The sequence below is a fragment of the Aythya marila genome (genome assembly GCF_965140915.1).
Source record: "Aythya marila genome assembly, chromosome: 1".
Taxonomy (NCBI): Eukaryota; Metazoa; Chordata; class Aves; order Anseriformes; family Anatidae; genus Aythya; species Aythya marila.
Window position 1 is genome coordinate 94,625,869 of NC_139042.1, and position 22,363 is coordinate 94,648,231.

Genomic DNA, 22,363 nt, shown 5'->3' on the forward strand with positions numbered 1-22,363 from the left:
CCATTGCAATCAAAAATGAGAAAGGGTGCTGATACATCTTAAAGTTCAATGATTTTGCTTTTCGGTTCCAAAATAACTAAGCACGAACGTACACTACAGCTCACAGATGTGATGCCAGATTATAACACTCAGGTGAGTACCCTGGAAAGGTTTAAGGAACACAGAAACTTTTCTTATTTGGCAGACTGATTCACTAACTTCACTGTGAAGGTTTTGGGGGACCTTTAGGCTAATGAAAGTCTCATAAAAAATCTTTGCAGATTTCTCAAGCTAAATACTGTTACATATGACCAAATTTATTCCTCCTACTGAGTGGCTCATATGAAAGTAAAAACATCCTTTGCCAGCTCTATTCACTTTTCCATTCTTCACACAGCCCTAGTCTTTATGGCTCTCCAAATCTTAGTATCAAATATCCTGGCATGTAGTTTGAATATTCCATTCCCTCTAATCTTTTTCTGCACAAGTTCCATCCTACAGAGCAATACCAACAGAGTATCTCTTGGTAGTACTGCAGATTTTTCTACCAAAGCCACCTTGGACAGAGGAACAGGCATAAATCTGGCAGCAGCAAAAGACTTCATTCTCCATCCTTTTTAAATGGAACATGCCTCATTACCCTGCATCAAATTCTGAAGCTACAACTTACAGACTTCTGGATTTTAAGCTTTGAAACCCATCTGTGTTGAAGTCTACACCACTGGGCTGTGCCCCTTTAAAGAAAGCAAGATTTGTCTTTTACATTGGGAGATGCTCACTTTTGTGACTACTGCTATTAGTTAAGAAGCTACTTCAGCAGTTCTAGCAACCCAAAAAAGCAGTAAGGAAAAAACATCGATCTTGACAGCTCAAAAGCACCTGTAATCATTCTTCCTAACTATGCTCACTTTATCTCTTTGTGATAGTAAGTAGTAAAGTAGTAGTAGTAAAATCCCAGTGCTATCATAGCTGTATATGTTCCTTTTGTTTTATAAAAAGTTTATCTTTCCTAGTATAAAGTGTGTTTTGTGCAACCCTCTCTATTTCAAACATACTAACCATTGACTGCATCAAAACACTCAGCATTAAATCAAGTAATAAAACAATCACATTCTAACATCAAACAGCACTGAACAAAGCTTCTATTAGACTCTTTCCACTTGACTTGGATGATCTTCCTCGCCTCTTATCTCAGAAACATTAGAACTAGAATAACTATGACAAATATGTACTAGATATCTAAAACCAGCTTTCGATTCGTCCACCCATCCTTGAAGAGTCAGGAGTTAGTCAGTTAAAAAAAATACATCTGCCTTGATCCTGTACTTTGCAGAGTAAGAATGACTACATCTAAAAGGACTTACTTTTTGGCTATCACTCACCTGGTTAGTTAGAGGTTGCTGAATTCGGTCAGTGTATGATGAGGCAGAAACCTGTTGGTCGTTTATGTTCTGCTGCCGACGATCACTGTACTGCTGATGCGAATGGGACATCTGTCCAGCCATCTGAAGGCCAGCAGCATGGAATGAAAACGATGGTGCAAGCCGAACAGATGAAGGTTTGCATGCTGAAGTCTCTCCTCCTGTAAAAAGACAATGCAGGTTTTTAATGCAAATTCGATGGCTTTAAAATATTTACCTGAGTTGGTCTCCATCTCCTAGCTCAAAGAGTTTATAAGCACTTTCACCATTTTTTAATATAAGCAAGAGTTGTCATACACAATCAACCCAGAAATTATCCTCATATGAAGATTGTTTAGCTGAAGTACCTCTTTCCATTTCAATTGTGACACATCATTCATTAATCATTTATTCATTTTTATCCCTAACAGCCCATCTCTAACATCTTCACCTATGTGTCATAACTGGACTTTGGCAGGGATTACTTTCAAAGATATGAATCTTGTATGTGGATTTATTTCCAAGAAAAGCAGAAAATCGCTCAAGATTCTGTCTTCAAAATGTTTACAGAAACTTTCTGGACTGATTGTACCAAAAGAAAAGAAAAGCTAGTGCCCAGCTTTTACTTTCTGGCCTCAATGGCTACAGTTTCCTACAAACTACTTAGATCACTAGCCTACATTCTTAACTTCCACTCTTCTTCCAATGCACTCTGTGCTTCCTCTCAGCTTTTTGACTCCTACTGTTGAGTTTCATTGAACTACAGGTAGCAAGCACTGTAACTTCAGTTAATTCTTTTTTGGGAAGGTGAAATCAGGCTGCAAGAATTAACCACAAAGCAAGAGACAAGCCACACGCTTGGTGTCAAGTTGCAGGAGAATGACAAACTGCACGGCCGAGGTATTATATTCCATAACATACTTAAAAATGCCAAATACCACAGGCACAGAAACTGCCTCTAACTGGGACAGATCCAACACTTCTCAGCTGTTGTTTTAGATACATGGCATTTAATCAGTTGATAGTCTGCTTGTACCATCGTTGCTCTCCAACAGCAGAAGACAAAATTAAGGTACAATTTGGTCGTCTTTCTTTGTTAATGAAAGTTTAGCATGATCCACATGTAACATCGATCCTTTTACTTTTTGTTGACCACACCAGAGGAGAAAAACTCTCTAAATGGATGCCATAGTGGGACAACCTACGAGAGAACAGGATGGGAAAAGCAGCCAGGCACACTGAAGCCAACATCACTACTGAAGGAAGATGAGTGGAATCAAAATCTAAAATCTGGAAGCACAATTATTGGTAAACATTAAATTTAGAAGCAAAATGTGAGATGAGCAATCTCCTTAACCATCAAGGGGAAACCCCATTTCCTTTACAATCAGAAACCTTGCAAGAAAATATCATCAGCAGAAAACAGGAGATGAACATCTCGCTTCAGTTTGACTTCCATAAAAATAACTGACTGCTCAACTTACCACCTGTTCGAAGTTAAGAAAAAATAAAATACTGAAAATGACAGCATGTCACTGACTCGGCACCCAGTAGGGCAGTAAACAAACTGCATGGGACGAAATCAAACGCCATTTTAAACTAAGATCATTTTAGAAAAATGTATTTATTATCTTTGAAATAATAATCAAACATCTATAAATAAGAAAAACTAAGTACAGTACAATCACTACTACTAAAAATGGGTGAAGTAAAATTATTTCATGAAATACCTACTGACAGGTAACTGGTGTTCATAAGTGTTATAATTCGGTACTACTAAAATGCTAAAAAAAACCTGCTCCAGAAGATGAACACAAGCCCACATTGCCCACAGGTACCCACATATTTCTCAAAGCTTCATTAAATCTTCAAACACTTAACCAAAGCAAGAAAAAAAAAATCACAAATTAGCTATGATATATGAAAACAACTCTTTTGTGTGCAGTGTGTTGCTTCTAGTAACACAAAGAATCAAGACAATCATGCAAACAGAAACAAGATAAAGAAGTTCTTGACCTAAAACCATCATGAACTAAGTAAGTTTAACATTGTTTCCAGTACCTAAACAGGGCCTATAGGAAAGCTGGAGAGGGACTCTGTCAGAAAGCATAGTGACAGGACAAGGCGTAACAGCTTTAAATCAAAAGAGGGGGAATTTAAATCAGGTATTAGGAGGAAATTCTTCACTCAGAGGGTGGTGAGGTGCTGGACCAGGTTGCCCAGAGAAGCTGTGGATGCCCCATCCCTGGAGGTGGGTGTTCAAGGCCAAGCTGGATGGGGCTTTGGGCAGCTGGGAGGTGTCCTGCCCATGGCAGGGGGTTGGGTAACATGGTCTTTAAGGTCCCTTAAAACGCAAGCCACTCTGTGATTCTGTGATTCTATGCACAATAGATTACTCTTAATTATTTTGTAAACATCCATTAAATATTGCTTTGTGATCCTAGTAAGCTCTGAAAGTGAAACTGTCCTCCAACATTTAAAGATGGTGAAAATGCCAGTAAAATATTTGAGTGTAAACTTTTAAAAACATTTGTATATTTTTCTGTAAAGCAACATTCCAAGTAATATCTTATGTCCACCTACCATTTGGGCAACAGATTGCCACCTTTTTTAAATCTAAAATTATTTCTGATGAACTTCACAAGCTCATACTTCAATACGAGGGAAAACATATGCAAAGATACCAACATATCGGCTGGTCTTTCTGAAAGATAGCATGGTTGCTTTACATCTGTCACTTGGATCATGTATAAACTGTGTACATCTTTTCACATTATTTTCTTAATACTTAAATTCTGCTTTTACTAGAAAATCAAAGTTAATCTTCCATTTATACAAATTAAACAGTAAATTCAGCATACGTTAACTTTTCAAGATGTGCTATAAGAAGGGGTGAATACATCTCAGAAGATATTTGGTATGTCTGATTTCTGTTGTTTTTATTTCTGACAGGTTTTGCTTAACTTGAAAATAAAAAACTCATTTGACAATTTGACATTGCGGTGACTGAATTCAAAGTCAAAACAATACTTACATCAGATAGTCAAAAATATTAGCTTATAATAAATTTTAGAGACTTCTACTTGTAAAGTTTTATTTCCTGTTTTGTTGTTGTTGTTGTTGAAACCCTGGGCAAGTTTCCCAATAGCATACTAGATATACTTAGATAACTTAATAAAAACAAATTTAATTTTAAAAAATCTTCACTTGCACATGTCCCTGAAAAGCAGAAAACTCACACATACAAAAATCCCATGCACAGAGTTCTCATTTATCCTTTGACCCCATGGTATCTTCTGACACTCACTCAAAAGATCACAACAAATCTGAGGATAAAACAAATAATGCACTGGACACGGTTTAAATTAAAAAAGTAAAAATAGAAAAGGGTTAGAGGTATACTTAGCCCCCAAAAGAACGCTTGCTTCACATCAGCTTTAAACTTTTGAGGCAGGTACACCCTTGCCCTCCTGATTCCACTAGCAGGATGATACGGCTGTAGCATCCTTGGTCTTCGAAACTGAAGACTGTCACATGGATCAACTCTTAATTCAACAGCAGTGTCCCAGAAAGATCAATTTCATGACTTATGACAAGGAGATTGGACTGTTGAATCACAAAGAAAGCTTCACTAAGAACCAGTTTGACAAATAACTTACTCATTCAATTTAATTTTTTTTGGACATTCAGTGTCTGTGATTAACTATTTGCTTGGGGTAAGTCATACACAAACAATGATGTCAACGTATATCAATCAAAATAGTCTCCAACAAGAAACTTTTTATAAGGCTATTGCTCTTTGCTAGAAATGTAAAACAATTTCAGAGAGCAACACTGAATTTCAGAAAAGGGGGCACTATTAAATAAAAGAGCCTGCCCACAGCCTGATGAACTGAAGCCTGTTAGAAATAGACAAGTAGAAACTGGTTGGTTATATAGTATGTTCTTATACCAAAGAAAGAGACATTTTAATAGTATCTGTGATGATGGCCATATTCAACCCTTAAAAAAAAAAGCAATAAGCAAGAACCACCTGGGTGAAAAGTTTAAGAACCGTTAACTATATGCTCTGAAAGATCAGTAGCCAAGTAATTTCCATCTTTACAATTTCTTACTGTCACTGAAACAGAGACACAGAAGTTCACAGATTTCTCTTCCTGAGAGCAGTGTTAGCTATCATCAAAAAACAAGCAATGTTAGCAATGTCCAGGATATGGTCCTTGATGAAACATTTGACCTCATTAGATTTCAGACTTTGTTCCATGATACCTGCAATCAAAACACTAAGCCCAAGAGAACCTTACTACTCTATATTGCCATGTGCCGAGAAACACCTAATAACATCAGGAAGAAATGAGGGGAGAATGAAGAATTGGCTAGAATAGCAATCCTGACCTTTTTAGTTTTAGGCTGAGGAGCCAGCTCTAGAAGAAAGAGCATTTCTTGGCATGGATATTAACTGAGGTTAATGAATATTAACAAACCCCAAAGTTCTGGAGCTCTAGACATCCAGAAAATGAACCAATCCATTGACACCAGAATCCAACGGAGCTCATATGCACCACACATCCATACTACAGGGTAGAGATATCTAAGGAACAAGTTCTAGTCAGTCATCAATTTTCTTTTCTAACCACTGTATCCTGAAATGATAGCACATGAAGAAGCAACTTGGGAAAGAAACAAAGTGACAGAAAACAAGCATGCCAAGATCTCCAAGCAAGGAAGTAAATTAAGGGAAGACATTGCAGATTGGCAATGGGTAGAATTACCTAAACCATAGGGCTTACCTATGTGTTAGGTCAAGGAGTAGCATAAAAACACATAGTTGAAAAGCCAAAATAATTTGTTTGCCTTTGATGAGACTGTATCAGAACTTGTTATGACAAGAAGGTCCAACTCCAGAAGGCATCCCTCGTTTCAGCCTTGAGAGTGTAATTTCCTATAGTTGCAAATGTAACAGCTCTTTGAAGTGAAGCTGTTCGGAATACTGTATTTCATTAGTCATATTCCATAGACCATAATATAAGCAAAACATAACTAATAACAAGAGTAACTTTTTTGTCTTTTGTAAATTTACCGTCTTTGGAAAGTAACAAGTGAGTAAGAAGCGAGCATTAATAAAATCCTGTGCCATTGTATGAGCAAAACACTGTAATGACAGCCAGAAGAAAAAGCTTACGAGGGGACCAATAGCATAAATGTGGTAATAGAGAAAAACTAAATTATAACTTCAAGAGGTTCATAACTCGGAACTAACTGAAAATACAGATACTGCAGAAATGGGCAGGCCTATCATATGGAAGAAGGTGGGGTTTATTTCTTTAACGCAGCACCTTTGCATAGTGGAAGCAGATCTCTGAAGCAGATCTCTTAAGTAGTTTGATGAGAATTCCATTTTAAAAGAGTTTTCCAAAATGTGTGCAGTGTGGTCTTTTAACTTTGGTGTCTAAAAACATGAAAATTTCAACCAAAGTTTTCCCTATGGCTGGCACACTGGAAGGTCTATGCAGTCAGTGCCTGGGCTAAACACAGGACATATCATGCATACTTTATGCCTTGTAAAAAAGCCCAAAGATTATATATCAAATTCACATATGATAATAAAAATCTACATACATTCACAGTGTTTCATGTTCCTTTTCCAAACACGGAGGGTGACCAAGAATAAGCCAGTAAGAAGTAGCATTCAACACTGAAAACAATTACATACTAACTACAGCCAACTCCAGACTCTATACATTAGAGCTAAACCTCCAGGGATGCAAAATGACAAATAAGCACCATCAAAAAGGTCAGGAAAAGCAATCAGAAGATAACTTCTCTTCTGCAGTTAAATAGAGACTAATCCACATTAAGGTCTGGTACACGACCAGACACATTAGGTCTGGGTATAATTTCGTCCTTACCAAATGATTTTTTTCCCAATTGCCTTCTACAAACCTGAAGCCTCCTCTGACAGTTGCCATCAAATAAAGAGGAGGTAGTCTCAACAGCTGAGGCAAACTAACAGCTTATTGCCAAAAAAGATGCCCTGACACCTTTATGCGGATACTTAGTTATGTCCCTAGCTCCAGCACTTGTTACAGACTTCCATGAACCAACTCAACTCACTACCCCAGAGAAGGGAAAGGGAAAAAAAAAAAAAAAAAGATACTAGCATCAAATTATTCACCCCACACCAGCTGTTCCACGGTGGATTTTTTTTATTTTTTTTTTCACTTCCAGATTAGAAAATGAACTGAGTAACAGAAAAAAGCCAGAGGGTCATGCTGCCATCCAGTGGGACCCCAACATGCTGAAGAAACTGGCTGACAGCAAGAAGTAGTGATGCCATCAGACTGAAGGAGGTGATCCTCGGATCAGGTTCAAGACCAGCTAAGGAACGTGAAGGTGCACAAGTCCACGGGATGTGATGAGATGCATCCATGAGTTCTGATAGAATTACTTCCAGATCCTCCTGGAAAATACACTAAGGCACATGGAAAATAAGGAGGGGACTGGTGACAGCCAACAAGGCTTCACTGAGGGCAGATCATGCCTGACAAATCTGGCCGCCTTCTGCAACTGATGTTATCTACTTGAACTTGTGCAAAGCGTTTGATACTGTCCCGCATTAGAGCCTTGTCTCTAAATTGGAGAGACATGGGTTTGACATACGGACAACTCAGTGGGTAAAGAATTGGCTGGATGGTCGCACTCAAAGAGTTGAGGTCAACAGCTCCATGTCCAGGTAGGGATCAATAACAAGAGGGGTCAGTGTTGGGACCAGAGCTGTTTGACATCTTTGCTGGTGACACAGACACGGGGATTGAGAGCACCCTCAGCAAGTTTGCCAATGACACCAAGCTGTGTGGTATAGCCAACAGGCTGGAGGGAAGGGATGCCAACCAGAGGGACCTGGACAGGCTCGAGAGGTGGGGCTGTGTGAACCTCATGGAGTTCAACAAGGCCAAGTGCAAGGCCCTGCACCTGGGCTGGGGCACTCCCAAACATGAACAGAGCTGAGCAGAGAATGGATCAAGAGCAGCCCTGAGGAGAAGGTCCTGGGTGTGTTAGTCGATGAGAAGCTCAACATGAGCCAGCAGTGTGCACTTACAGCCCACAAAGCCAGCTGCATCCTGGGCAGCATCACAAACAGCATGGCCAGAAGGCTAAGGAAAGTGATTTCCCCCTTCTACTTTGCCCTCATGAAACCCCACCTGGAGTGCTGTGTTCAACTCTAGGGTCCCTAGCACAAGAAGGGCGCAGAAATATTAGAACAAATCCAGAGGAGGGTCACGAGAATGACCAGAGGGCTGGAGCACCTCTCCTGAGAAGACAGGCTGAGGGAGTCAGGGTTGGTTAGCATGGAGAAGCAACTGAGGGCTCTGGGGAGACCTTATAGCAGCCTTCCAGGACTTCAAGAGGGCCTATACAACACCTGGAGAAGGAATCTTTATCAGCAACAGACAAGGTGTAATAGATTTAACTAGAAGAGGATACGTTTAAATTAGATGTAAGGAAGAAATTCTTCACTGTGAGGGTGGTGAGGCACTGGACCAGGTTGCTCAGAGAAGCTGTGGGTGCCCCATCCCTGGAGGTGTTCGAGGCCAGGCTGGATGAGGCTTTGGGCAACCTGGTCTGGTGGGAGGTGTCCCTGTCCACGGCAGGGGGTGGAACTGGATTATCTTTAAGGTCCCTTCCAACCCAAACCACGTCACCATTCTAACATCCCTCCCCTCTACCCAGCATTGGTGAGGTCACACTTGTGCTGCATCCACTTCTGGGCTCCCCAGTAAAAGAGAGACATGGACATACCATAAAGAGTCCAACATAGGATGACAAAGACAATTAAGGCACTGGAGTGTCTATCCTATGAAGAAAGGCTGAGAGATCTGGTACCCTTTAGCCTAAAGAAGAGAGGGCTTAGGGAGGACCTCATCAATGTCTGTAAATAGCTGAAGGGAGACCATTAAGAAAATGGAGCCAGGCTCTTTTCAGCGGTGCCCAGCGCCAGGACAATGCGACAACACAACCTTTGTGACAGCCTTAAACATACTCCACTATCTACTGACTTCTGCAAAGTGAAGTAGGGAAAAACAACAGAAGTCACATCAGCATTTTATTTCATTCTTTTGTAAGTGTAAACATAGTCATTCCCCATATGTGAGAACTTGCCACCAACCTGCTATCTGGTAACTGTTTCCTTGAAAATAACAGCAACTTCATAACCCCTTCTGCACCTAGGTCTTCTGCATTTGGCTTCCAGGCAGTGATTACTACTTCCATTGAATGCTTTAGCTGTCAGATAAAAAACACACTGCCCAGCGTTCCCACCTCTTTGTTCAACTCCACTTCAGGAGGAGGCAGGATTTCTTAACGTATTCAGAAAGCCAGGACTGGTAAAGCACGGCGCAACAGCACTTTTCCAACCAAAATAATGTAGAACTAGAACTAAATTGGAAATGGGAATGGTGTGTGTGTGTGTGTGTGTGTTCCTGGACTGTGGATTCCTCTAGTTTTGAAATATGAACATTTCAAACATCCTCTGCACAACTCACCTTATTTTACCCTTCCTTCTTTCTTCAACATTTACTCCATAAACATCACAGCCTTGACCTTAAATATTTTGACCTTCCTTTTACATCTCCCTTCTGCCTCATCCTCCCTTTCCCTACTCTCTGCTATCTACTATTCGGGTCATTTAGCAATGTAGCTGAGGTATTCCTTCTCAGGGGTAAGTTCACAGTTGAATGAGAACACACCGGAAAACACGACCAGAGAATAAAAGTGTGAACTGTATCATTCACCACAATGGGTAGTCTCATTTCTACACTCAGTTCAAGAGCTTGTGGGTCTACACCACAGACCAAACATAGCAGCTCTTCATACTGTATGACTGGTTCATACTTCAAATCTGTGTCTTTCCAATCTCTGCAATGCCAACTCAGATTAAGGCCTCCACCTTCGCATTATTTTTTTCTACTAATAGGCATTATGACCTCAGCAATTATTCAGTGCACCCCTTAGAAACAAACCTGAAACACTGAGAAGACTGACTTCTGCTTTTCTTTAATATGCAGCCACCTCTGCATTGTTAGCACACCCTGTAACAGGCAGTGAGCAATTAGCAATAGATACAAACACCTGTATCTTGAGAGCTATGTCCAAACGAACGTGCATTTAAGACAAGTTAGACCTACCCTAGTTCTGCCTAAGCATAGCAAATGTCAAACACCTGTGATTTTGTAGTTTAGATCAATCATCTTTTAAGCAATAAGCAAATGCCAACCTGAACTCTACATGAACTACTACTCTACTGAAGCACTGTTCTGCCTATTGTCCTCATGCACTACACTTAAAATGACCACATGAGAATTTGAGGGTACATGGATTTCACTCGGCTTGCTCTGGAATGAGGAAGGCTGTGAGAGAACCGGCGAACAAAGGGAAATTACCTGCAGCAGCAACTGCAGAACAAACAACGCCGTTATAAATACCCTTCCTCTAGAGGAACTATATTATTGTGGAGGAATTATATTATTAAGAATGGCTACTTCAGAAGCTATTTTACAATAACTATTCAGTCTACTTCCCTGTACAGAATTGCCAAATGCTACCTTTGCTCAGAGCAAAATTAAGCCCTAAACTTAGAAACAACCACATTCTCCAGCCCTGTCCGACAGGCCAATGCATCCGGGCCACTGAAACTTCTTGCCCGTGCTCTTTCCAAATGGAGTAAGCTGCAGCTAAGACAAAGTGTTCAGGAGGTGACAAAAAATTACTTCTGGGTGCCATCCTTCCCAACAGCTTGCAGACCTTTGACATGACTTGTCGGCCATGTGTCTGGACATTTGGCAGAGGGGGAGCAAGAAAGGCAGGCCAAGAGCAGGCTTCATTAGCTGTTCGGACCTTGTTGTGCCTGCCTTGGCTATCCTCTGCCCTGGACAATCTGTGGCAGGAGGTGGACTTTGGACAGGAATTTTGTGCATGCCCTCTATTGGTTTTGTGCCTTTCAAGGGACACTAGTTCACTCTGCTGTAGAAATACTGCGGCTAAGACCTGTGACTGGGAGAGACCGAGGTATGTATCCTCTCCTCTACCACTTCAAAAGTCCTGTGCAATCAACCTAGAAAGACTAAATGCCACTGTTCGGTGTAATCCTCCCACAACAAGTAAAGAGAAGGAAATTCTTAAACTCATAAAGCTTTTTAATTGGAAGACAACAGAGAAGCTTATGATTTAATCCACTGGCAACACTATTAATCTGTTTCATTAATGTATAAATATTACTTTGAGTATGATCGAGAATTCTAGAACTAAGAAATTTTTGTGAAAGTAAAAATACTTTTTTTTTTTTTTTTTTTTTTTTTTTTTAAGATAAATGAAACCCACAATCACTAAAATTCTCAGCTAAAACCTAAAGGAAATAAAGTACACTAAATTTCACAGTCAAAATCCTAAGCCCTGTGAGAACTCTGACTTTAAATTTCTATTGAGAAGCAGACTGACTAAGAGCAAATCTGGAAAAAGAAAAAAAATATCTACAACTCCACAAGTAAACAGTGAGAACTGAACCTGTATGTGCAGGACTTCACACAGACCTACATACTTGCACCTACGTACGCACTTGACTGAAAGAACATTAAAATTGAAGAGTGGTGTGCACAGAAGTTCGGAAACTCCAGAATCCTTCCACAGTTTTAATTTAGTGCCTCTATATAAATAAATTATGATACTATCTAGCTACATGAATACCCTTATTTACTTTAAAAGGCGGAATGGAAGTAATGCTCACTGAATAGGCTGCTACACAATACAATTTATTTTCATTGTATTTAACTTAATATCCCTTGATACTCTTCAGACTGTGCCCCAAATAAAATTGTTCTGTCTGCATATATACTGTATACAGTAGTTGTTGTTGTGCCCATGTAATTCATAATTTTTCTGCAGTATTCTTATGATATCAGGTTTTATTCTACCTACAGAAAAACATGGAGACAGAGATTAAAGACAAAAAGGTTTCATGATTTTAAATTTCTGATTTCATATAAAGACTTTTTATAAAGACTAGGAACATACATTAGTCGGTAAATCTGTTTAACAGAGCTCTAGACAGGAGAAGTTTTATAGGAAGTTTCAAAAATCTGGGATTTTTGAAAATAATCCCAGCCAAATAAGAGGTCTGAAAGAGATGTTCCTTTCTGCTCACGTTCAGAACCAAGCAAGAACAGGTGCTTGCTCCATGTTAGACTAAGGACGAAAAAGCAGCATAGTTCTTTCAAACATCAGGGCAGTAACATGGGAATTCCTTCACATATCAAAACAAAGATCCATCCAAATCAGTATCCTGCTTCTGAAAGTGGTCAACAGCAGTCACCTTGGAGGACAGCAACACAGCAAGTAGTATGCGCCAGGCATGTTCTTCCAGCCTCCGGTCCAGAAGTTATGTGAACCAGAGTCTTTGTTATTAATATATTTTGCTCATTCTTTTCTTCTACAGATTTGCTGAACAACTGTTTTGCATTTCAGCTTTTGGCATCCCATGGCAAAAGGCTCCACAGTTTACTCTAAGGCTGCATTAAGCACCACCTCCTTTTGCTTGTCATGAACCTGCCATCCTCATGTGATGGCCTCTGCTGAATAGTCACAAAAATTAAGGCTGCCTTCCTGCAAAGGGGCAACAATACTGACATGAAGAAATGAATGAAAGGCTTCAGATTAGCAATTTTGTTTATTCTACTGTTGTGGGTCAGGTTTATTTTTTTAAGCTCCCTTTTGACACATCTTCATGTGATCCTCCGAGAGAGGATATTCTAATATGTAGAAAAGAAGAAACATTCTCTATTAACTATACACACCAACATATTTCTTATTGAAGCTTTTATTTTTTCATAATATATATTGCATGCTCTTCAGAAGTTTTCCTACCACTTTGTAACTCCATCTAACTCCTCTTCATAAACACGTAGCCTGAGAAACACTGGTCAAATTCAAGTAACTTGGCTGATGATTCAGCCTAACATGACATTTGTATTACACCAAATGAAATATGTGAATCAGAATAGCTGAGCAATCAATACTTAATTATTAATTATTCAATACATATTTTAAAAGACTAACATCTGCTTTAAAAGGAAAAAAAAAATAAATCTTCAAAACAACAAAACAGTCATTTTTAAGAGGACATCAGTGTTGGTGAAAATATGCCAAGACAAGTGTTCTGATACTTCTTTTTTCTCTCACTCTACAAACCTCTGCTTATTTTAAAGTTTCATGCACTTATGCCTACAGTTATAAAGTTTACAAGTTCTGTAATTTAATGAAAATTCTGCCATTTAAACAGCGTGGATGTAGACAGTGGAAAATGGCGCTCTACTATTTTACAATCACATTGAAAGTCCGTAACAGCTTTTAAAACAGAAATAAAGAATGAAGTATGAATATTATTCCAAATAAAAGTTTAAAACTACTACTGAATCCCAACTACATAAGCATACTTAATGTAGCTGAAAAGCCCACACCTCTCAATCAGTTCCCAATGCAACCTGTGAAAGACATGGATACAAAGAGGAAATACTGCTTATGCAGAGAGTTCTGACAAATCAGTAAGTAAAAAAGAGAAAAGGATAAAGAATACTTTGTTTATAAGTCACGGTAACCTTGTAATGCAGACAACAGAAATTTAGTGACAAAGTTTAAAATTACATGACTGCATGAAGTCATTCCATGCTATAAAAGAACCTTTAAACTCACATTCCAGAAGCCTTCAAAAGCAAACGCCGCTTCAAGCTCACACAAATTACTTTTTATCTTAAGATTTTTAACTTCATAAATGCACTAGAAGTTAGATTTACCTCAGCTATCAGTTTTCTGTAGGGTTTACAAAACAGTTGAAAATGTAAAACAAAACCCTAACAAAATAAAAATCAGCTACTCCAACTTGGTCTAGCTTCGGTCTTCGTGGTGAGTTGGGTGAGTTGTCTCATAAATGACTGCAGACTATTGCTCATCTGAACCAGTGCTCTCACAGCTCACTTAGTCAACTCTAAGCGTTAACTCTGGAGAATGCCGTCTGTTCTTTTGGTATTAACAAACTAAACCAATTATAAAAATTTTTAAAGTATTAAAAAACAAGGGGAAAAAGTAGTTCCCAAATTGAAGCACTTTTACCAAAATTTCAATTCCAACTGAATCAAAGGAATCCAAATCTGCTGACGACAGGGTCATGTCAAAAAAATGCCAGTAATTTCCACCATTATTAGTAAATGTTTGGTGGTAGTAACCCTCTGACGTGTTAATACCTACGCTCGGGGGGGGGTGGGAGGAAGAAAAAAAGGATACAAAACATATGTAGATGGTTTTACTAAATTAAATAGTCCATTAACACTACAGTCAATTTTACTGAGTTGGACAGGAAGAATGAGAGCATTTATGCGAAGCAAGCCCATAATTTGGGCAGCTAAGGAAGACAGAGGGAGGGACTGGGGAGGGCTGCAGAAGGTGAATTAATCCATTACTGAGCAGGACAAAGCAGGTTGGGAAAGCAGCAGAAAGGAACCAGACGCAGATTTAAGCGACGACAATGTTTTAAGACCACATTTCCCAATACTCTTTAGGCAGGGATGATATGGAGGTCAGGAAAAAAAAAAAAAAAAATCCAGGCTCGACAGTTACAGCTGAGGGTTTTCTTTTGAGGGGGGCACAGCGACAGACGTGAGGGATGCGAATACCCCACACATTTTCACAAGGCCGGTGTGCGTTTCAGAAACAGGTTATTATACATTCACACCGCCTAGAGATAGCTATCTGAGAAGCAGGGGTTACTGCATTTTAGAAAGCACCGATATTAAAGCTGACTTTATGAACGTTCCCAGAGCCAGGCTTTCCACAGAGCTCTGGTTCTTTCACCGTTTAATTAAGAACGGGGGGTGAATTAAGCTTGGAATGAGCTGTGTGAGACCCCTTCCGTGCTTCCCGAGCTATCCCAGTGAAGCTTTTATGTCGTTATTCCGCCACCGCGGTGCGCACACACACAGGGCTATTTCAGAGGCGCAGGTAGGCGGCTGTCCCCCCGTGAGGAGATGGCCGCAGGTAGGGGCAGCTGCGGGCTGCGGCAGCGGCACAATGCGGCGGGGCGGGGCGGGGCGGGGAGGCGCGCGGCAAACCGCCCGGCACCCCAGCAACAGCGGGCAATTAGCATAGCCTACCAGCGCGCCGCCGCCGCACGATTGGGCGAGCCGGGCGGCGGGCGGGCCAATGGCGCGGCGCTATGCAAATGGCTCCCCCCAGTTGCCAGGGCAGAGCTGCCGCCCGCCGCCCAATGGGGAAGCGGGGCGATAAGCGAGAGGCGAAATGGAGCCGTGTCACGCTTCCAAGGCGCTGTTAACGCTTTCAAGTTCAAAGCCCAACCGCCGCGGCCGGCGACGGTTGGAGCCGCGCGCGACGCCGGGCGCCCGCGGCAAGGGCAGGGCAGGGCAGGGCAGGGCAGCCCCGCGCACCCCCAGAGGGAGGCTGGGAGGGGAGGGGAGAGGAGGGAGGGGAGCCTCGCCCTGCCCTGGGTCGCCTCACGCAGCAGCTCCAGGATTTGCCGCACCGTGTCGGGCGGGACGCGCTGCCTCTGGCGCAGCACCCCCCATTTTCACAACTAATAAACTGCTGGGGTCTCAAAGACCGAAGGAAGAGCCTCCTTCGGTACTTGCTGCGCTGAAAGATTTTAAATGAGCGTTGTTGTTTTTAAATAAATGAGTTTTGGGGCGTTTGACTAAACAGAAGTGCCAGGTTCAGGGCTGAGCATAATAAACGTAAGCACGGCCATGAGAAATAGCCAATTTCGCCCATCACTTACAAACGTCACCCAGTCAGCGTCCCTGCACACGGCAGGGCGAATCGAATCCCCCAGATCCCAGCTCCTAACCACCGTCAGCCCCGGCTCCCCCACACACAGATGTGCGCTGTCCCTCGCCCCGCGTACAATGGAGAATAATCTGAACGCAGCGCCTGACAGACTCGCTCTGGAAGCGACTGCCTCTCTGCAGAAGAGGAGGAATAATGCGGCTGCACAGCCTGGCTCTGCACCGTGGTACACGCAGGCGACCGCGTGCTTGCTGTACTTCACTCTCTGCAGGCGGGCGGTGAGGTGAAGGCGTTATCACTGCGATTCACTCACCTGTCAGATGCGGGTTTGTGTGTTTCTTTTTCTCAGGGGCCTGTGGAAGCCGCCTGACACTGGTGACTGACATCCGCTATCCAGGCACGGAGCAGGTACAGGAGCCGAAGCACCAGCAGCCACTGCCTGCGTTTCTCGAAGCCGCCCAGGGACTGTGGCACTGCTCTGCCCAGCAGGCAGCTGGAGCAGGGCTAGGACTCCTGTCAGCCACTAGCCAGAGGCACTGCCAGAGAGGTGAGGGGCTCCGCGTTTCCTTATGCATCTGTAGACACCCCATACTTTTCAGCTGTTAACCACAGAGTCTGCTTAAAAAAACAGTGCCAAAAATGTAGGTTCCAGAGACCAAGTCTAACAAAAATCAAAGTTTTACTGGCTCTCTTATTTGGAAAATTTTAAATTTGGAAACTTTTAAAATTTCAGAAGCATTATCAATAGTAACTGTACTATTTCCTTATGTGTCCAAAATATATTAAGTTGTCTTACTGCGTGCATCAGCCCCTCTGACACACACAAAAATCAATTCAATCTGTTCTTTATCTCATTTTAGCTTTTTTAACTAAATTTCTGCTCTTTGATTTATGCCCATCTAGCATACCCTGTAACAGTGCAGCAGCAGCAAGCAGAAGAGCGTTATCTGACCATCGGCTTACAAGATTTTCCAAGCAATCTATCCTGGGCCAGTATCTTGCAGCACTAATCCTTCTCCTAGTCTGCTCAACTGCCCTCTCAAATACTTTTATCAGCAGTTAAGTAAGAAGAGTTCCTTGAGTTTGTGCAGTGTCTTTTCCCCGCCTCTAAAGACGACAAATAACATTACTTACAATTTCCAGTTCACAGTACAAAACTAAAGACAGTATATAAATTATCCGCTACATGGCAACACATCACACCATACAACCTGTACAAGAGGCAAAAAACATCAAAAACTTTGTACCTAAGCAATGCCAACGCCTAACATGTAGCCCAATGTCTAAACTTTACTTTACAGATTCAACATATATTTCCAGCTGAACACAATATAAGGTTGGCACGGAAGTGAATCATTTTTAAAGCTCTCCTTTAATCTACAGTACAAATACATATATATTAAAAAGGAATCTTTTCCTACTCATAAAAACCATCAAGGGAAATAGAATAATTCAAGTCATTTCCCATTTGTAGTTACTGAGACACAAGATATATTTAAACAGTTGGTACAGAAAAAATGGAAAGCATCTACCATATCAATGTACAGCTAGCATGCCAAACCATTAATGTAAGAGCTAAACAAGGGATGAATACATCATGTGCAATAGTCTCACATGATATAAATTATTCAATACCTGACCAAAGAAAACAGCTTTCAGGAGAGAGGGGGAGGATCTGAAAGTGCTTTTGTAGTTTGAATAAATACAGTACTATGAATTGATGAAAAATATTCTTTTACAAAAAGAAAAAAAAAATCTAACTCTACAGCACAGTTAAATAGTCACATTTATTTTCAAACTATTTCACTAAGTTATGTCAATCCAACTTGCATTCTGCTGTTTACCATTAAGGTTGATTTCATTTTATACAGCGTTGAGAATTTTGAAGTAAAACTAACTGTAATAACGAAATGATTTTGACATAGCATAAATTCTGGAAACATATGCTTGCCTCTGTCCCCTCCTTCCACTTGCAGGATTTGGATAATGCATAGCCCTATTGATACTGCCAATCTTCTTGTTTTACTAATTTCAGATTGGCTATACTACTCTATTTAGGATTGCTATGCTGACAAAAAAATTTAACAGGATACTTTAATTGATTATGTCAAATAAAAGCCTTTTGTAGACTTAAATAAACAGACAAAGGGCCCTTTAAGTGACAAATTTAAAAAGAAAAAAAAATCTACACCATTATAGGTTACACTGTGATTGTGGGGAATCTGCTGGCATAAGTATTCAAGGGAATGCCTTCCAGGGATGATTTCATGTATGATCCTAAAATAGTTTATTTCACTCAAACAGAAGTTGATAGTACATACTTAGTTTTGGCTGCTAACATAGCAGTTATTTTCTATTTGGAGATGGCATACTATTTTCACATTCTGTATTAATAACAGATATTCTGATACATTTCCTAATCTGATACATTTTTTAAAGAAAAAAATACTTGCAAACTCATAAACATGCAGTTCATATTAATCCATAGTAGTTTATAAAAAATATAAAAGTCAAAAAGTTTATTTACTCACTCCAAAGTACACTGGAAGCACCAGAACTATTTATTTTATATAATATTTACACGTTTGAAGTTGTAACTAAATCACTTTTTTACTGTGTTGTAAACAATTTGATGGCTGATATTCTCACACCGGCATGTTACAATAGACATCTCAAGCCAGTCCTTATTTCCTGAGAAACTGCCTTCAGATTTCTTAAATCATTAAACCAATCATTCCCCTGTAGAAAGCTCTAACATTTCCGTATCTATCTAGTTACAGAAAAATATAACTAAAATCAAAAATAAAGCTATGTTTTCACAAGTACAGTGAAGCCTCACTCTTCCAAAGCACTTATTCAAAAGACTGATTTCCTACCTTTGTAATTTCTGTATTTGTTATACACACCTTTAAGTTTACTTATTTTGATTATTTATTATCAAATAATCATTGATTATTTATTACTTATTTTGATTTGTCTCATTTTGAAGTACTAGCTTTCAATGAGGAAAAAAACATTATGGCTGAATACATGCTTGCTACTAGCAACCACCAAAGACAGTGATGCCAGGTTTCATTAATCCAAACAAGAATACAACCTCAAAGGTTCTCTGTAAATTAATTTCTCCAAAGTAGCATAAGTTTGAAAACAGAACAAATAAAAAAAAAAAAAATAAACTTCTACTGGTATACCTTTAGGACAATACTATGATCTTAGAAAAATATTTTACAAGTATAACTCACATTTCCTTGATATGCTTCACTGGTTTTAGTATAAACTAAGCAGCACATATTTAAAAAAAATACAGTTAACTATTAAAATGTCCCTTTTTCAAATCAATAATAATAATTACAGCAACATTATTCAAGTACCAAAGTTGTACAAATTGATAAACTTCAAATTTTGTCTACATTTCCATCTAAACATGTCTGTAAATCTTATTACCTGGTTACAAAACCTCAGTTACCAGAGGATGGAGTTCATTTTGGAGTTCATTTGCCATGACACAGCTCCTCCTTCCAAAAAAAACTCCACCTTTCTCCTCTAGGGGCATTATGGAAGATGCATAAGGCAACGACAATGTGTCCCTATTGCCCTGCTTAAATTGTAGCACTTAGGCCTTTCTTCCCTTTGCTCTGGTTGGCTTTATATGCCAATTCTCAAAACAAGTTACTGAGAGCAACCTGTTGGATGCATCTACAGCATCAATATGGGAAGGAAGGCAGGCAGCGAAGTACTGTCTGGCCACCAGAAAAGAAAACTTACTTCAAAGGCTGTGCAGAAATGGTTAAAAAAAAATAAAAAACTAATTCCACCATTTCCTGAAGGACATGAAACTACATTAAAGAAAACACGACCAGGTGGTTTGATAAAGCTTTGAGTTTGGTTTGGGTCTTTTTGCCTCCACAGAGGTGCAGAGGAAGAACATTTCACCTAAGAAATGAGTCTTGAATGTTTTTACGGAAAGGGGATTATGTAAAAATGTTAATCGTATCTGAACTCTAAACGCTAAACAGACAAGCAATTCTTCAGGGCTCGGCTAATGACTATGTTCTGTGAAAAGATCATCACAAGTTCAGTTTGTAGCATAAACGCTACCAAAGTTCTAACCCCTGCAGGCTTTTAATTCTTACGGAGTTTCAAACACAACTGCGCCAGTGGTCTGGTCAGAGCACCCTTCCAGTTCACGAGTACATACTGAACATGACATTTATAGGCATCGCACACGACTGTACTGCAACGCAAAAGAACTGTGATCTCCTAACATGTCGTTTTACCTAAGGTCTAGGCATTGCAAATGAAGAAAATGAAACAATTAACATGGAATCTCTTTGTCTTAAAAGGTTAGGTACCCATGCATATCGAAGCTTCAACGTTATAGTAAATTCTAAAAGTGTGTTCTCTGTGAGATAAGAGAATGAAACATAATTGTAACTGATTTAGAAATAAGATCTCGTCATTTTTTTTTTTTAAGGCAAAATAAAACAAAAACCCACCATCTTTCTAATTCCTTTCTAAAAACGAAACTTTCTAATCCAAGCAGTATTGTAATAAGGCACATTATCTCTTCAGCCATGCATAGCATGCTCTGTGGAATGAATGGGCATATATAAGCGCTTGCTGACAAAACACTCTGCTTCATGGATGGCAGGCAGCTACCAAAAGCGAGGACTTTGGCAAATGCTCTCTTGGAGATGTGCATTTTAACTGCTCTTCTCTAGCAAGTAGATGTTAAGGTAAGAGGGATGCATTTTGAAGTGCCCGCCTCCTCATGACTGAAAAAGCAGACATATCAGGCTGCTGCCTATATTAAGCTTTTGTGGGAAAAGATGCCTGAAAAGGGGTACAGAAGGAATGTTACTGACAGCAGGAGCATTAATCAGAGAGGTTATAAAGCAATCTTCAAAGTAATAGGACTTTCTGCTACTACAGTGATGAATTTCAGGGGGGAAATATAATCAAAGCATAGTTCTCTGTCAGCTATAAGATGTCTAAAAGAAAATGAGCTGGGTAACTTAGTATCCTCATCCGGCAGACTGCCACTGAGCACCGCTTTTTACCAAGTCACCCAAAGAGTTTAAAATCCTTACCAGAAAAAAAGAATAGAGCAATATTGTTTATCATGCTCCACAGCCACTGCAAAAAATAAGGAGCTGGTGCAGAATAAGCAGAAAAAATCCAAACCACTTGCTACTGCTTTGTAGCATCAGTCATTATGCCAAGCAGTGGCAACACATGAAGCTGATATTTGCCAAAGCATCTGGGCTGAAAGCGATGCGGTGCTGCTCACTGGCATTGCTGTACAAGCTAGCAGAAAACCGTTTCAAAACGTCAGTCAATCTCAGTCAGGCTCCTGAAGACTTCTACAGAACTTCGCAGAAACGCTACACATCTTAGCAACTTCTGAAAGCCCCGACAAGCACCAATAGACACCACGGAGAAGTTGCCCTCTTTCTTCCTCTCCCCCACTAAAGGGGAAACGGAGATTTCCTAGTGGAGGTTTCCTGTCCCAAATATGACTAGGAACTAAAGGGAGTGGACAGAGATTGCAAAATTGCCTTTGTTGTTATTTGCGAGAAGGAAGCATGGTAGACTCTTGAGAGTGCTGCAGTGCTGGTTGAGCTGACTAGCCAGCGATCCAATGTGTCAAAACGCCAGCAGCATTTAAGCTTTATGCTACTAAATGGGAATCATGCAAAAGTACAGCTGTGCAGAGAGACTAGTGATGAAGAAACCTGATTAAAAGGACTTAAGAAAGAGACAGCATTCTTTATGCGCAATTATTTCACTGTGTGCTGCACAACTGTTGAGAAGACAGAGAATAACATAGCCCAACCTGTGTTCCTACATAAGCATGTCCCAAAGACCGTGGAGGAGGCGATTGTTTGATACACTCATGGCTTCAGATAGAGCAGGAATGCTCTACCATCTCCTTGGGCACAAGGAACAAGTTCCTACAAGCCATGAAGTCCCCAGTCAGCTTCACTTCAACCTCCATAGATTTTCAAGGGAAGAGGACGTCCGCAGGGAACCCCCAAGCACGTTCACACCTGGCCACGGCACAGTGTTTTCTACAGACACACCAACTGTCAGCAGAGTGGCCCGGAGTTCAGCTGCAGAGAATTTTGAGTTTTAGTTGCACA

The 22,363-nt window shown here is 40.4% G+C and overlaps 1 protein-coding gene across 2 annotated transcripts in view; it reads right to left on the reverse strand.

The window, feature by feature from the left end:
- Positions 1 to 22,363, reverse strand: part of DYRK1A (dual specificity tyrosine phosphorylation regulated kinase 1A) — an 89,612-nt gene that overhangs the window by 24,689 nt on the left and 42,560 nt on the right. For both annotated transcript variants that reach the window (XM_082777618.1, XM_082777619.1), the window contains exon 3: positions 1,362 to 1,561. In XM_082777618.1, the coding sequence (XP_082633744.1) occupies positions 1,362 to 1,561 (200 nt within the window). The remainder of the gene's footprint in view (positions 1 to 1,361; positions 1,562 to 22,363) is intronic.